This window comes from Mirounga leonina, unplaced genomic scaffold, assembly GCF_011800145.1.
Source record: "Mirounga leonina isolate KUSES-001 unplaced genomic scaffold, KU_Mleo_1.0 Mir_173, whole genome shotgun sequence".
Lineage (NCBI taxonomy): Eukaryota > Metazoa > Chordata > Mammalia > Carnivora > Phocidae > Mirounga > Mirounga leonina.
Window position 1 is genome coordinate 61,406,873 of NW_023270447.1, and position 18,244 is coordinate 61,425,116.

General features: G+C 37.4%; 1 protein-coding gene and 1 long non-coding RNA gene across 2 annotated transcripts in view; both read right to left on the bottom strand.

The window, feature by feature from the left end:
• Window positions 1–8,609, bottom strand: part of CCDC30 (coiled-coil domain containing 30) — a 103,513-nt gene extending 94,904 nt beyond the window's left edge. Inside the window, 2 exon segments of the mRNA XM_035018842.1 lie at window positions 6,553–6,706; window positions 8,192–8,609. Coding sequence (XP_034874733.1) covers window positions 6,553–6,622 — 70 coding nt within the window. The 5' untranslated portion in view covers window positions 6,623–6,706; window positions 8,192–8,609.
• A 1,222-nt stretch (window positions 8,610–9,831) lies between these two features.
• LOC118019544 lies at window positions 9,832–16,117 on the bottom strand. The gene is made up of 3 exons (XR_004681689.1): window positions 16,087–16,117; window positions 13,884–14,004; window positions 9,832–9,867 (listed from the first exon to the last, which is right to left on the bottom strand). It is a non-coding gene; the product is annotated as an uncharacterized LOC118019544 (long non-coding RNA).
• Between the last annotated feature and the right edge of the window lie 2,127 nt (window positions 16,118–18,244).

Here is an 18,244-nt window from a genome sequence, read left to right on the forward strand (position 1 = left end):
TAATAATAAAACTCACGAGTCTCAGAGACAAAGAGAAGATCCTGAAAGCAGCTCGGGACAAGAGGTCTGTAACCTACAATGGTAGAAACATTAGATTGGTAGCAGACTTATCCACAGACACCTGGCAGGCCAAAAAGGACTGGCATGATATATTCGGAGCACTAAATGAGAAAAATATGCAGCCAAGAATACTATAGCCAGCTAGGCTGTCATTGAAAATAGAAGGAGAGATAAAAAGCTTCCAGGACAAACAAAAACTAAAAGAATTTGCAAACACGAAACCAGCCCTACAAGAAATATTGAAAGGGGTTCTCTGAGCAAGGAGAGAGCCTAAAAGTAACATAGACCAGAAAGGAACAGAGACAATACACAACAACAGTCACCTTACAGGCAATACAATGGCACTAAATTCATATCTTTCAACAGTTACCCTGAATGTAAATGAGCTAAATGCCCCAATCAAAAGACACAGGGTATGAGATTGGATAAAAAAACAAGACCCATCGATACACTGTCTACAAGAGACTCATTTTAGACCCAAAGACACCTCCAGATGGAAAGTGAGGGGGTGGAAGACCATTTACCATGCTAATGGACATCAAAAGAAAGCTGGGGTGGCAACCCTTATATCAGACAAATTAGATTTTAAACCAAAGACTATAATAAGAGATGAGGAAGGGCACTATATCATACTTAAAGGGTCTATCCAACAAGACCTAACAATTGTAAATATCTATGTCCCTAACATGGGAGCAGCCAATTATATAAGCCAATTAATAATAAAATCAAAGAAACACATTGACAACAATACAATAAGTGTAGGGGACTTTAACACCCCCCTCACTGAAATGGACAGATCATCTAAGCAAAAGATCAACAAGGAAATAAAGACTTTAAATGACACACTGGGCCAGATGGACTTCACAGATATATTCAGAACATTCCATCTCAAAGCAACAGAATACACATTCTTCTCTAGTACCCATGGAACATTCTCCAGAATAGGTCACATCCTGGGTCACAAATCAGGTCTCAACTGGTACCAAAAGATTGGGATCATTCCCTGCATATTCTTGGACCACAATGCTTTGAAACTAGAACTCAGTCACAAAAGGAAAGTTGGAAAGAACTCAAATACATGGAGGCTAAAGAGCATCCTACTACAGAATGAATGGGTCAACCAGGAAATTAAAGAAGAATTTAAAAAATTCATGGAAACAAATGAAAATGAAAACACAACTGTTCAAAATCTTTGGGATGCAGCAAAGGCCGTCCTAAGAGGAAAGTATATAGCAATACAAGCCCTTCTCAAAAAACAAGAAAGGTCTCAAATACACAACCTAACCCTACACCTAAAGGAGCTGGAGAAAGAACAGCAAATAAAGCCTAAGCCCAGCAGGAGAAGAGAAATAGTAAAGATCAGAGCAGAAATCAATGAAATAGAAACCAAAAGAACAGTAGAACAGATCAACGAAACTAAGAGCTGGTTCTTTGAAAGAATTAATAAGATTGATAAACCCCTGGCCAGACTTACCAAAAAGAAAAGAGAAAGGACCCAAATAAATAAAATCATGAATGAAAGAGGAGAGATCACAACCAACGCCAAAGAAATACAAACAATTATAAGAACATATTATGAGCCACTATATGCCAGCAAATTAGACAATCTGGAAGAAATGGATGCATTCCTAGAGACATATAAGCTACCAAAACTGAACCAGGAAGAAATAGAAAACCTGAACAGACCCATAACCACGAAGGAAATTGAAGCAGTCATCAAAAATCTCCCAACAAACAAAAGCCCAGGGCCAGATGGCTTCGCAGGGGAATTCTACCAAACATTTTGAGAAGAATTAATACCTATTCTTCTGAAACTGTTCCAAAAAACACAAATGGAAGGAAAACTTCCAAACTCATTTTATGAGGCCAGCATTACCTTGATCCCAAAACCAAACAGAGACCCCATCAAAAAGGAGAATTACAGACCAACATCCCTGATGAACATGGATGCCAAAATTCTCACCAAAATACTAGGCAATAGGATCCAACAGTACATTGAAAGGATTATTCACCACGACCAAGTGGGATTTATTCCTGGGCTGCAAGGTTGGTTCAACATCCGCAAATCAATCAATGTGATACAATACATTAATAAAAAAAAAGAACAAGAACCATATGATCCTCTCAATAGATGCAGAAAAAGCATTTGACAAAGTACAGCACCCTTTCTTGATCAAAACTCTTCAGAGTATAGGGATAGAAGGTACATACCTCAATATCATAAAAGCCATCTATGAAAAACCCACAGTGAATATCATTCTCAATGGGGAAAAACCTAGAACTTTCCCCTAAGTTCAGGAACATCGCAGGGATGTCCACCATCACCACTGCTGTTCAACATAGTACTAGAAGTCCTAGCCTCAGCAATCAGACAACAAAAAGAAATAAAAGGCATCCAAATCAGCAAAGAAGTCAAACTCTCACTCTTTGCAGATGGTATGATACTTGATGTGGAAAACCCAAAAGACTCCACCCCGAAACTGCTAGAACTCATACAGAATTCAGTAAAGTGGCAGGATATAAAATCAATGCACAGAAATCAGTGGCATTTCTATATACTAACAAGACAGAAGAAAGAGAAATTAAGGAGTCAATCCCATTTACAATTGCACCCAAAACCATAAGATACCTAGGAATAAATCTAACCAAAGAGGCAAAGAATCTGTACTCAGAAAACCATAAAATACTCATGAAAGAAACTGAGGAAGACACAAAGAAATGGAAAAACAGTCCATGCTCATGGATTCGAAGAACAAATATTGTGAAAATGTCGATGCTACCTAGAGCAATCTACACATTTAATGCAATCCCTATCAAAATAACATCAACTTTCTTCAGAGAAATGGAACAAATAATCCTAAAATTTGTATGGAACCAGAAAAGACCCTGAATAGCCAGAGGAATGTTGAAAAAGAAAAGCAAAGCTGGTGGCATCACAATTCTGGACTTCAAGCTCTATTACAAAGCCATAATCATCAAGACAGTATGGTACTGGCACAAAAACAGACACAGAGATCAATGGAACAGAATAGAGAGCCCAGAAATGGACCCTCAACTCTATGGTCAACTAATCTTCAACAAAGCAGGAAAGAATGTCCAATGGAAAAAAGACAGTCTCTTCAACAAATGGTGTTGGGAAAATTGGACAGTCACATGCAGAAGAATGAAACTGGACCATTTCCTTACACCACACACAAAAATAGACTCAAAATGGTTGAAAGACCTAAATGTGAGACAGAAGTCCATCAAAATCCTAGAGGAGAACACAGGCAGCAACCTCTTCAACCTCAGCTGCAGCAACTTCTTCCTAGAAACATCGCCAAAGGCAAGGGAAGCAAGGGCAAAAATGAACTATTGGGACTTCATCAAGATCAAAAGCTTTTGCAAAGCAAAGGAAACAGTCAACAAAACCAAAGACAACTAACAGAATGGGAGAAGATATTTGCAAATGACATATCAGATAAAGGGCTAGTATCCAAAATCGATAAAGAACTTATCAAACTTAACACCCAAAGAACAAATAATCCAATCAAGAAATGGGCAGAAGACATGAAAAGACACTTTTCCAAAGAAGACATCCAAATGGCCAACAGACACATGAAAAAGTGCTCAACATCGCTTGGCTCCGGGAAATCCAAATCAAAACATCAATGAGATACCACCTCACACAAGTCAGAACGGCTAAAATTAACAAGTCAGGAAACGACAGATGTTGGCGAGGATGCAGAGAAAGGGGAACCCTCCTACACTGTTTGTGGGAATGCAAGCTGGTGCAATCACTCTGGAAAACAGTATGGAGGTTCCTCAAAAAGTTGAAAATAGAGCTACCGTATGACCCAGGAATCACACTATTGGGTATTTTCCCCAAAGATACAAATGTAGTGATCTGAAGGGGTACATGCACCCCAATGTTTATAGCAGCAATGTCCACAATAGCCAAACTATGGAAAGAGCCAAGATGTCCATCAACAGATGAATGGATAAAGAAGATGTGGTATATATATACCATGGAAATTATGCAGTCATCAAAAAAAAAACAACAACAACGAAATCTTGCCATTTGCAACAATGTGGATAGAACTAGAGGGTATTATGCTAAGCGAAATAAGTCAATCAGAGAAGGACACGTATCATATGATCTTACTGATATGAGGAATTCTTAATCTCAGGAAACAAACTGAGCGTTGCTGGAGTGGTGGGAGGTGGGAGGGATGGTGTAGTTGGGTGATGGATATTGGGGAAGGTATGTGCTACAGTGAGCGCTGTGAATTGTGTAAGACTGATGAATCACAGACTTGTACCTCTGAAACAAATAATACATTATATGTTAAAAAAAAAAAAAGAAGATAGTAGGAAGAGAAAAATGAAGAGGGGAAAATTGGAGGGGGAGATGAACCATGAGAGACTATGGACTCTGAGAAACAAACTGAGGGTTCTAGAGGGGAGGGGGTAGGGGGATGGGTTAGCCTGGTGATGGGTATTAAAGAGGGCACATACTGCATGGAGCACTGGGTGTTATACACAAACAATGGATCATGGAACACTACATCAAAAACTAATGATGTATTGTATGGTAATTAACATAACAAAATAAAATTTTAAAAAGATATGGCATTAAGAGCATAATCTGTGAAAGAAATACTTGATAAATGGGACTTCATTAAAATTAAAAACTTATGCTCTGTGAAAGACACCATCAAGAGAAGGAAAAGGCAAAGAAACCACAGCCTGGGAGAAAAATTTTGCAAAAAGATGCATCTGCTAAACCTTTACCCCCCCCCAACAAAAAGCCTCTTAAAACTCAACAATAAGAAAACAACCCAATTTAAAAATGGGCAAAAGAACAATATAGAAAATGGATATTAAATTTCAGTCATGATCTTCTGTACAACTTTGTGCTTATAGTTAACATAGTGTACTGTACATGTAAAATTTATTAAGTGTATAGATCTCATGTGTTTTTACCACAAAAAAATCACAGAAATAAATACATTACAAACATGTCCTTAATGAAAAAAAAAAAAGAAAAGGCTTTTACACATGAAAACCCAGAAGCCATACAGAATAACTCTGTTAAACCCAACTTGATAAATATTAGCATTTCTATATGGCAAAAAACCCCAACATAACATTTATAACCAATAGAAGGCTCATATCCATAATATATAAAGAATTAAAAAATTTTTTTTTACTAAGTAATGCCTATGCCAATGTGGGGCTCGAACTCATGATCCCGAGTTCAAGAGTCACACGCTCTATGGACTGAGCCAGCCAGGTGCTCCAGGAGTATATAAAGAATTTTTACAAATTAATAAAAGATATAACCCAATAGAAAAATATACACGTGGGGTGCCTGGGTGGCTCAGTTGGTTAAGCGACTGCCTTTGGCTCAGGTCATGATCCTGGAGTCCCTGGATCAAGTCCCGCATCGAGCTCCCTGCTCGGCAGGGAGCCTGCTTCTGCCTCTGACCCTCCCCCCTCTCATGTGTGCTCTCTCTCTCTCGTTCTCTCTGTCTCAAATAAATAAATAAATTAAAAAAAAAATCTTTAAAAAAAAAAAAAGAAAAAATATACATGTGACTTAAGCAGGTACTTCACAAAATAGTATATCCAAATGAGCAACAACAACAGTAACAACAAATTATGACAGGGTTTTCAACTTCATCAGCCATCAGGGAAATGCAAATTAAAGCCGTAACTAAATCACGACACACTTACCAGAGAAGGCAAAGTTAATAAGACTGACAATACCAAATACTGACAAAGAATTGGGAGCAACCAAAATCTCATATACAACTGAGGGGGGCTTAAATTAATACAACTATTTGGAAGACAGTATAACAGTTATCTACCAAAGTAGAATATGCACATAACCCTTTGATCCAATAATTAGGTATATCACAATTAGAAATGTGCTGGTAAGTCCACGAATATTCCTAGCAGCACTATTCATAATAGAGCACAGCTGGAAGCAACATAAATGTCCACCAACAGTAGAATGGCTAGATAAGGAAATTGTAGTATGTTTATTCAGTGGACTATTATACAACCAGCATAAGTGAACAAAGTGCTGCCACATGCAACAACATGAGTGAATCTCACGAACATAAGATTGAACAAGAGAAACAAACTAAATTCAAGAATGCATATTGCCTGCTGTCAAAACTCAGAAATAGTGTTAAAAGTCAGGATAGTGGTTACATCTGGGTGGGAGAGAGGGTGTAGACCTAGAGAGAAGAAACAAAGGGGGCTCTGGAATGCTGGGAGCTTCTTGCACCGCATGATGTACACTTGGGAGTTGTGTGTGTTTGGGTAGGTATGTTATGCTTATGCTTCAATAAAAATTTCTGGACACTGTACAAAAAAAAGCTGTTTATCAAACTTTCATGTTTTTTAGATTTTTTTTCTCAATGTACGCATGTTCTACCCTGAGAAAAGATCAATTACATTTAAAGCATCATCAGAAACGTTCCTCTGCCAACCACAGCTTACCTAATTTACTCTGTTCTTTCTCCCTCCCTTGTAGCTCATCAGTGAGCCTTCGGATCTCTTCCTGGGCCATCCTTCACCTCTCCGCTGCTTGTTCCGCACTTCTCTCCAGGCAGTTTTGTGAAGTTTTATCTTTTTCCAGGTCTTCATTACGGGACTGAAATAAAACTATTATTAGTAATAAAACAAAAATTAAATGTACTCTTATAACACTGCAATATTTCCTACAAGCATTTGAAAACTAACAAAGAAAAGCAGCAAACAATATTTCATTTGTATGTATTTCTTTTATTAAATGAAACCATAGGGCGCCTGGGTGGCTCAGTTGGTTGGGCGACTGCCTTCAGCTCAGGTCATGATCCTGGAGTCCCAGGATCGAGTCCTGCATCGGGCTCTCTGCTCAGTGGGGAGTCTGCTTCTGCCTCTGACCCTCTTCCCTCTCATGCTCTCTCTCTCTCTCAAATAAATAAATAAATCTTTAAAATAAATAAATAAAACCATATAAAATTGGTGATACTTGGTTTTTTTACCTATGAACATACAACTTCATATAGTTCAACCTAATATATCTAAGAGTTTATGGTTATACGATTATAAAAAATAGAAATTTTATCATAAAAATGAGTATCGTCTGACAAAAAAGAGAGAAAAAAACTCCTCCTGTATATGGTCCATTAAATACTGTTTATAAAATGCTTTCACATAGAGTATTTCATTTAATATCAAGATATGCACACACTCAAATCATATTTACAGATTCTTTTCTGCAATTATTTTCAAAGCATTTTAAAAGCTAAGAAATTCAGTCTCCATTATACCTTGCTTTTGATCCTCAAAATATGTATTCATTTATATAATCATCATCCAAATATTTCTAAAAGGTAAGAAGACAACCAAAATACCATCTGTATAACAAAACCACTTCTAGTATATTGGTATATATCCTTGCAGTATTTTTTATTTATATACATTTTTACATAGTCATAATCCCAATCTACATACATTTCTGTCTTTTTCATTTAACATTATATGAGAAACATTTCCCAAAAAAACTGTACAAATTTTGTAATGATAATTTTTTTAAAGGCTATATAGTGTTCCATAGTGGGTGTAATATGATTTATATAATCATTTAAACATTTGGTAGTTTCTAATTTTTGCTATTTAAAATAATACTATGATAAACAGTTTCATCCATATACATTTATCTTGGGTTACTTCCTGTGGTTAAATTCCTAGCATATACTTTATTTACTGGATTTAGCACTTAACAACATTTCCCCAGATCAAAAAATTTAATTCCATGAAGAGAATTGATTATACTTAAAATAATGTGCTATATATATTAAAGGACTACCCCCCAAAAAGGGCTCCAAACATATTTGGGAAGGATTATCCCAAAGCGATTTTTAAAGGTCATAACACACATTGATTGTTTAAATTTTGATGCATTCAATAATAATCAGCTATTAATTTTTTCTTCTCAAATCTTTGTGATGTATTTATAATACTTTTATGCACAATTTTATATTCTTCACAGCATCAATCTATATTTTAATATATTCAAACAAAATACTTGGTAAAAGCTAATGTGTAATTAGCTGCTATTATTAAGTGAAGGATTTTTTTTTTTTTTTTTTACCTCACTCAGATTTTTTTCAGATTGCTGCACAGGTTCCTGATATTTCTCATGTTCTCTTTGCAGAGGCTGGTGGATTTGTTCAAGTTTCTCCTAAATAAATAATGAGATAAGTGAAACTTACATCAGTCCGGCTTCATAAATTAAAATGTCATTTAAATTTTTTTAAAAAGCAAAAAACAAAAAAAAGGAGCACAGTCCAATCCATTTCATCAAGTTAGGCCATGCATTTTCAATGAGACAATATCACCCCAAAGGGAGTGAAAATTGGTTCCTATAGGGGCAAAAAAATCTTACTCTTTTTATGTACAAAGCATGATATGCCTATACTATGTAGAACTCTACAGTAGTGTTAAAATTTCACAGGAGAGTGATTAGGAAAATTATCTAAAAAATCTTACTCTAGAGGCAATAATGAAAAACAATTGGCTAACACTGGCTAGCCAAACCTTGAGATTAAAACCCAATAAAGATAACAGGAGAAAAAAAAATCACAGGGCAATCTTCTTATTCATAAATATAGATACAAAATCCTACACAAAATTTTATGAAATCTAATCTAATAGTATCTAGAAAGGACAACATATCATGAATAAGTTGGATTTATCCCAGCAATGCAAGATAGATTTAATATTAGAAAAATAAATCAATGAAATTCTCCCATTAACAGATTCAAGTTCTAAATTATTTCATCATCAATGGCTACAAAAAAACATTTTCTAATGTTCACCACTGGTTCCTAATAAAAACTCTTAGCAAATTAGGAATAAGAGTGTAAATAATAAATAATAAATAAAGACTACCATCTGAAATAAAAGCTTCAGCAAACATCATATGTAATAGTGATTCACTGAATGCTTTCTCCAATATTAATAACAAGATGATAATACTAGATAATACTAATAATAATACTAATTTCAAGATAATAGTAAAGAGCCTAGCCAGTATAAGGCAAGAAAAAGAATTGAAAGGAATAAGGACTGAAAAGGAAGAAACAAAAGTTCATTATTCTCAGATAATGTGATTGTACAGGTAGAAAATATTTGAAATCTTCAAAAAAATTATTAAAATGAATAAGAGGGGTGCCCGGCTGGCTCAGTCAGTGGAGCACATGCCTCTTGACCTCAGGGTTGTGAGTTCAAGCCCCACATTCAGTGTGGAGCCTACTTAAAAAAATAAATAAATAGGGGCGCCTGGGTGGCTCAGTCGTTAAGTGTCTGCCTTCAGCTCAGGTCATGATCCCAGGATCCTGGGATCGAACCCCACATTGGGCTCCCTGCTCAGCGGGAGGCCTGCTTCTCCCTCTCCCAGTCCCCCTGCTTGTGTTCCCTCTCTCGCTGTGTCTCTCTGTGTCAAATAAATAAAATCTTTAAAAAATAAATAAATAAAAATAAAGAGTAAAAAGTATTTTATAAATAAGTAAGTAAAATGAATAAGAAATTTTAGCAACAATGTTAGGTGTTGGTCAGTATATAAAATAATTATACTTTTAAATACCGGGCGCCTGGGTGGCTCAGTTGGTTAAGCGACTGCCTTCGGCTCAGGCCATGATCTTGGAGTCCCGGGATCGAGTCCCACATCGGGCTCCCTGCTCGGCGGGGAGTCTGCTTCTCCCTCTGACCCTCCTCCCTCTCATACTCTGTCTCTCATTCTCTCTGTCTCAAATAAATAAATAAAACCTTAAAAATAAATAAATAAATAAATACCGGTGACAGTTAGAAAATTAAATTCTTTTAAAAAAGATAGCATCTGGGGGCGCCTGGGTGGCTCAGGCGTTAAGCATCTGCCTTCAGCTCAGGTCATGATCCCAGGGTCCTGGGATCGAGCCCCGCATCGGGCTCCCTGCTTGGCGGGAAACCTGCTTCTCCCTCTCCCACTCCCCCTGCATGTGTTCCCTCTCTCGCTATGTCTCTCTCTGTCTTATAAATAAATAAATAAAATCTTAAAAAAATAAAAAATAAATAAAAAAGATAGCATCTGTTATTAATAGCATCCAAAAATATGAAGTACCTAGGAATAAATGTAACAATAAGAGTGTAAGATTTTATGGAGAAAATCATAAAACTTTACTTATATACATGAAAAAATACATGGATATTCCATGATGACAGATCACATCAATAATTTTAAGATAGTAAATTCCTCTTGAACTGATTCATTAAAACCAAAAATCAAAATCCCAGATTTTGTAATAACATGAATCAGAATGTTACTCTTTCCTCTTAAAATTATTTAGTGACTCTCCAGACCTTCTATAACAAAATCCATCAAATGTTTTTATGCCTTGGGGTGCCTGGCTGCCTCAGTGGGTATAGCCTGCAACTCCTGATCTTGGGGTTGTGGGTTCAAGCTCCGTGCTGGGTTTACAGATTACTGAAAAATAAAATCTTTTTATTTTTTTATTTTTTATATTTTAAAGATTTTATTTATTTGACAGAGAGAGACACAGTGAGAGAGGGAACACAAGCAGGGGGAGTGGGAGAGGGAAAAGAAGGTTTCCCGCTGAGCAGGGAGCCCAACACAGGGCTCAATCCCAGGACCCTGGGATCATGACCTGAGCTGAAGGCAGATGCTTAATGACTGAGCCACCCAGGCACCCCTGAAAAATAAAATCTTTTTAAAAAAATGTTTTTATGCCTCTAGTATGGTTCAGGAACATTGATGGGTGCTAAGTCCAAACTTTAGCTTAGTATATGAATCTCATCATGATGTGGTCCCTGAAAATATCTCCAACCACATTTCTCAGCATTCACTCACACAAACCAGTCTGTAATATACACTGTTTCCTCTGCAGAAATGCCTTTCCCAGCTTCTTCATCTAGCTAACACATATTCAGCTTTCAAACTACTACTCAGTATCTTCTCTGGAAGGCTTTTCAGTCCCCTGACCCATCACATCTGACTCAGCCCCTTCTCTGAGTTTCTTGAACCTTCTATGCCTTCCCTTATCATGGGATTTTACACACTGAACTCTAATCACTGGCTTTTTTCTTTCCTCCATTAGCTTATAAGTTCCTTGCAAGTCCAAATCATGTCTAACTTGACTTTGTTTCTACATCCACTGGCACAGAGCCTGGCACATGGGAAATTCTCAATAAACAGTAACAATAATGCTAATTAATACTCTGGTTTCTCTTCAGATGGCATAAATCTTTCACCTTTTATTACAGATTTCTGTGGAGAAAAAAAGCCTCACAATAATGCTAATTAATGTGTGAGGTAATATTCTAGAGCCCTTATATATGTTATTTCATTTTCATGATAACCTTGTGGAGTAGCTGAGTCGATCCCAGATTTTATAGATGAGAAAATCAAGGCTCACAAAAGTTAACTAACTTGCTCAAGTTCATACCGAGAACAAGTGGCAGAGAAGTCCATCCAAATATAAAACCTATATACTTGGGGTGCCTTGGCAAAGTCGGTTGAGTGGCCAGCTCTTGGTTTTGGTTCAGATCGGGATCTTAGGGTCCTTAGATCGAGCCCCACATCTGGCTCCCCACCAAGCAGGGTGTCTGCTTCAGGATTCTCTCTCTCTCTCTCCCTCTGCCCCTCCCCCCACTCACTTGGACACGCACTCTCTCTCTCAGATAAATAAGTAAATCTTTAAAAAAGAACACCTATATACTTAAGCATTATTAAAACTGGCTTCCTAATAATTTAACGAATTAATTATTAAAGAAACAAACAAAAAAACTGGCCTGCCTCTTATTCAATTACCTACTTAATTTCAGAATACCTGGGCAAGTCCTTTCTGTAGGTTACTGGTCATACGTCTTTGTGACTCTGGCTTGGAGCCCTCAGTTTCCAGTTTCCTCAAGAGTGTTTTCTTTCTACCAGTAAGTATGTAATCTGTTCACTGGGGCTGCTCAGAGCTATTTCGGATAAGCCCTCTTGATACAACATTTCTTCAATCTCTTTTATTTGCACTTCTGTTAGGAAGAAATAACAGAAACTAAACTGTTAAAAGAAATGCCGGCGAATAATTGCTGTTGTAAGATGTTAAATGTGTTTTTAATGAAATAGCAAGTTAATTTTTAAAGAATCAGCTATATGGCTACCACCACTCTTCTCCCCATCCCTCCAGGGTGTTTGCAAACTTTCAGAAAAAATAACAAAAAAAGTAGTCGGAAAAGGTTCTCAAAAGCGGTAGATATTCTTACTGTTGCATAACTTTAAAATTTATTGTTGTTTTATTGAGTGCTTACTATGTGGTAGGTATTGTACTAAGCACTTAAGATAAATTTATGTCATCTAATCCTTGCAACAATCCACTGAGGTAGGAAATATGATTATCCCATTTATGAGACAAGGATGCAGGCACCAACAAGCCAACTAATTTGTGTAAGGTTACTTAACTAGCCCTGCCAAAATTCTTGGTGATTTCAATATTCAGGTAGATTTATTCCAGTGCCCTGGCTTCTCAAGGCTCTTCACCAACTAACTTCCAAAGATTGAGTCCTCCACCCCATCTCAGCCCCTACTCCACAGTAATTCTCTAGACCTTGTTGTTAGCAGCAACTCCCCAGTCTCAACTTCAAGCATCCCATTCTCCAATCACCCTTTCCTATGTACTTCTTCTAGTAGCTAGATGTTAACAAATTTTTGACCATACTGGCAACTATAATCCACTAACTTTAAACACTTTTTAATGTTCCTTATCCCACTCCCGTTCTCATTTACTTTCTTTTTTTTTTAATTTTTAAAATTTTTTTTAAAGATTTTATTTATTTGACAGAGAGAGACAGTGAGAGAAGGAACACAAGCAGAGGGAGTGGGTAAGGGAGAAGCAGGCTTCCCGCCGAGCAGGGAGCCCGATGCGGGGCTCGATCCCAGGACCCCGGGATCATGACCTGAGCTGAAGGCAGACGCTTAACGACTGAGCCACCAGGTGCCCCTCATTTACTTTCTTACCTAGCTTGGATTCATCTAAGCAATTCATCATTATAATCACCCCCCTTGAAAACATTCACAACTCCTTTGCCCCTCTTTCCTTCCATTATACTTGGTTGACAGAACTCCAGCCTGTAAACCAACCCTTCACTTCTCCTGCCCCTCACTCCAGAATTGGAGTGAGAAGTTCTAAAATGAAAAATAAAACAAAACAAAACAAAGAACCATGATTTCAAATGGAATATCTGAGGTGCCAGGGAAAATGCTGAGCAAAGAAAATAATAACTATGGTAAATATAAATAATCACTGTCCCTATGTAATAATATTATCTAATTTGTGAGGTTAAACAAAATAGAATATTCTAAAGGGGTCCTATCCATGTCTTCTCTTGTAGCTTTGTAGTACTTAATAAATATTTCCTGAGTCCTTAATATGCTAGGTCCTTTACAAGGCAGGTGCTGTGGGAAACACAGAAACCACCAAGACCAGGGCACGATCTCTGCCCCAAAGGAGCTGACACAGGTCACTCTGACACAGTGTGGTAAGTGCTAGAATAGACATTGAAGGAAATAACCATCCTGTACTCTCTCACACACATTTCCGACTATTTCAGAATAGATAATTTAAAAAGACCAGACAGAAAATACACTCAAAACATTGTAAGTACTTTTCTTGGAGTGGAGGATTATATTTTTCCCCTTCTTTCTACTTTTATACATTTCCCAGATTTCTGTAATTGTCACATATTATTTTTAGAAGTAGGAAAAAAAGTAAACTTCACATTGTTACAAAAGGAAAAATTACCCTGTTTGGGTTGGAGCTCTTTAACCACATGTCTATGCTGTTTGTTTTCCTTTTCACGACCGTGAGAAAATGCTTCTTTTTCCTCTGTTAAGTTATGGACATGGTTTGCATACTTTTCCACCTAAAAAGAAAATAATATATTTTCTTACTCTTAGTCCATGGTTCATATAGTAACCCATATCAAATCTATGAAGTGAAAGAGTCATTGAGAGATCACCATACTATCGTGTCTATAATCTAAGAAACAGAAAACCTGGCTTTCGTTAAGTATGGGTCTCCCTCCCTAAACTTCCTTCCAGCTTCTTCATGTTATCAGACACTGTTTCCCACAGATATGATGACACATCACCACAAATTTCTGGGACAGTCACAATCTCTAATTTCTTTTTTCCATTAACTTACCAGGTTTCAAATCAAGTCTCCTTATCTATGATTTAGGAAATATAGCATGATACCCATGAACAGAGAAAAATCTCCACAAAAATTTATACTCCTGTACTAACAATGATGATTAAAATGTCTGAAATGTTAACAGAAGATTGTATTAAAATACTGAGTATTTTTTAAAAATAGCTTTTGGTTAATATGGCAGCTTCATAAAAGGTACTTTTATGTGGTGCATAGTAATAGATTAAAAGCTAGCTCGATGCTCCCGGCACTATATTAAGGACATCAAATACTTCATTTTCACCGCAATCCTCTGAGACTTATTATCCTCCCACTTTATATGGGAAAAAGCAGGCTGTTAGAGGCCAAGGGATTTGCACTGTCATGCAGGAAATAAGGGGAGGAGCTAGACTTCACACTCAGCAGGCCCAAACCCAGAGGCTAAGCTCTTACCTACTGTGCCAAATTGCTTAGAAGTAGACTACCAAAGTAACTGCATTTTGCTGAATTGTGTTGAGACCTATTGCACAACTCCTCATAAAACGAACAAAGACCTGAATGGTACAGCAGACGTAACTCGGCACTGCCACCCAACTTTATAACTTCCTGCTAATCTTCAATTTCTTTCTCTTCAAAATGGCAGGAAGAATAACACCTATCTCTAATAATAACTATAATTTATTGAATACTTGCTAGGTGTCAAATACATGTCTGTGAAATGTTTTATGGACCTTAACCTGTGTAAACCCCACACATCTCTTTGAAGAGGCTATTATCATCCCCATCTTACAGATGAGGAATTTCAAGTTCAAAGATGTTAACTAACTTCCCCAAGGTTACACAGAAAGACAGTACTAAAGGCAATTTTTCACCCCCATGTGCCTAATGTTAAAGTTCATGTCTATTATGCTGTCCTGCTTTTGTTCTTAAGAAGCTGCATTCTTCTTTAAGAGTTTGGAAATCAAATCAAAAACTCCTCTAAGAGTTAAATTTAAAAATCAATGAGTTGCCTATTTGAGCTGAGATGTTGAAACACAATAGAATGCTTTCCACTCAACCTGAGAGAATTTCTTAACTCATTTAAAGAAAAAATATGTTGAAAAGTAGGTTGATCAGTATTGGAAACATCAAAAGAGTGGTAAGAAAGTCAAAAGATGCCATTATCGACTCCTCTAAGGGCTAGGTACCCGCTTGGTTCTAGTCTATAACAGGTCCAGAAATAAAGGCAGGTATAGAGAGCTCTATTGTGGAAATCAGGCTATCTTAGCCAGTGCTATAAAAATTAGAATCATTTGTTCAGCAAGTAAACATCTGTAATGCAGTGCACGTGTAGAGAAAGAATCCATCAGTCACAGGACATGCATGTCTGGTTCTTGTGGCAATTATATTTCTTTCTGTCAACTAGTAAGCTGGTATCTATTTTTCTACAAACTTCTCTGTGAGTGTAGTTAATATAAGATCACCTTTGAGAAACAGATCCACTGACTAATCAGGTTTCGAAGCCTACAAGCTACAAGCAAGAGTCAGCTAAAGGGTCGGTTATTGAAACATGGATGAATTTACAAAGATAATGAAAGCCACCTTGAGCGGACCTATTTGGATGTCCAACCAGTCATCTCTGGGTAACATTCTGTACATGTACTCTACTAGAAATAAATACAGACTGTTGGAACATTTTAGGGGGAAAAAAATGTACGTGCAAGTGCTTTGCAAACTACACAGTAATATTCAAATGTTGGTTTTTAACATGTCAATTTAATGAAGGACAATGAACAAAACCACAGGTATCTTAGAACTTTATGTTTTTAGCTCTTACTTCTTTCATTTCTTCCATGTACTTCACTGTACGGCTGCCTGCCTTACTGCTAGATACAGCCAAGTTCTGACCAATGCGATGTAAACGGAATTGTGTGCCACCTCTAGGAAGTGCCCTGAAAGGAATGGGATCGCTCTTCCTCACTCCTTCCTCCATTCTACTGGCTGCAATACACACAAGATAGTTGAAGCTTGAGCAGCCATCCTGGACACCATGGGGTAGAAGCCACCTGCCATAGATAATATACTATATGGGAGAAGAAATCTGTGAATCTCCGACAATTTCAAGATGCTGCCCTATCAGTTCTGGACTGCTTTCTTCTTCACTCTTATTTGGGAGAAATAAATTTCTATCTTTTTCAAGCCATTTTTACTTTGAGCTTTCTGACCCCCATGGCCAACCAATCCCAACTATTACAGAAGGGTTACTTAAAGAATAAGATCCATGTGCATATACTGGAAAATAAATATGACTACATAGGAACTGGATATGGAACTGGACAGCCCATCCTGGACCAGACTGGACTAGTCTATCCTGACCCATGAGGTCTTTCGTCTCTGAGTTTCCACATGAATCTGCCCATTTACTTGCTTTTCCACATGGACAGATTTTCTCTGCTTGCTCATCAGCCAGGCTAGAAACAGCCATTCATGTGTTAAGCCTAACTAACTTTTCAGATTAAGTCATTTCTGTTCTTTATCTTTTAATTCAAATTCATGAAAGAGAGATGATTATTTTTTGCTCATTCAATGATCCATGTCCCCCTCTCCAAAGTTAGTTGTATAATCCTCATTCAGTCCCTTGTCACTGGAATGGGTTAGAAGCAAATATGACATACAAACATGGCCACTAAAGCCTATTCTTTAAGTAAGGATTGGTAGAGAGGTACAAATTCCAGAGAAGAGGATGTGTAGGTAAGAAGACAATATAAAATGAGTCTACTGTTTAAGAGCAATGCATATCAAATTGTCTAATGAACAACTCGGCTTGAATCCACTCATCTTTCCCTTCCACCTGCTCCTCCTTCTGTATTGTACAGTTAATAAAATCACCATCAATACAGTTTCCCAAGCCAGAAATCTGAGAGTCATCCATGACCCTGCTTCTTATTCATCCCACTCTCATTAATGACCAGTCCCTGAATATGTAGATTCTACTTCTTATCTAAGGGTGCTGCCTTAATTTAGGCTCTCCTCACTTACTGTCCAGTTTAGTGTAATTGCATCCTTAACTGATATCCCTGCTTCCAGGCTGTCCCCCATTCAAAGCCCTCAGACTGACTGTTCTGAATGCAAATCACTTGCTGCTCTTCATTCCCACTGCTTTCAGGAAGAGTTCAAATCCCTTAGCTTGGCATCAGAGATTCTTCACAACCTAGTTCCTGTCTGTCTTTCTAGCCTTATCTTCTGCCACACCTTGACATTAGTATACTTACCGATCCCCATCATGCTGCTTATATTTCCATGACTTTGAACATTTGGGTCACTCTGCCTGTTCTGCTATGACACCCCAGAACACACATTTTTCCAGGGGGTTGGTTCACTGAGACTCAATGGTTAAGTAATTTGAAAATTCTAAAAAAGCAGATCTTGAGGTAATATAAATCCATTATTTAGCATCTGCCTTCGGCTCAGGACATGATCTCAGGGTCCTGGGATGGAGCCCATTTCAGGCTCCCTGCTGAGCAGGGAGTCTGCTTCTCTCTCTCCCTCTGCCCCTCCCCCTGACTCGTGCTCTCTCTCTCAAATAAATAAAATCTTTTTTAAAAATCCATTATTTGAATTATAAATGCTCTAACATCTAAACTGCACCTAAAATTACCCACATAACAAAGTATACACACAAACTATTCTCTATAAAGTAGATACTGAATAAATGCTCATTAACTATCTTAAAAAGTTTTTGCCCTCCTCCCCAAACTTCCAGATGTAAAGAATGAGTTGGTAAAACTGTCAAAGCAAACTGAGACAGAGACAAAGAATTTTAAATGGAAAGAGAGCAAGGAGAATGGGTGCAGAGTCATTGCTTCTTGTTCTTATTTCCCCTACAGGTGCCCTCGAACTACAGTGAGGGGCCAGGACCATACCTCATGTTACAGCACATCTTTTGGCTCTAAGCAAGGGATGAGTTTTGGATCTTATGGTCTCAGAGTGACATT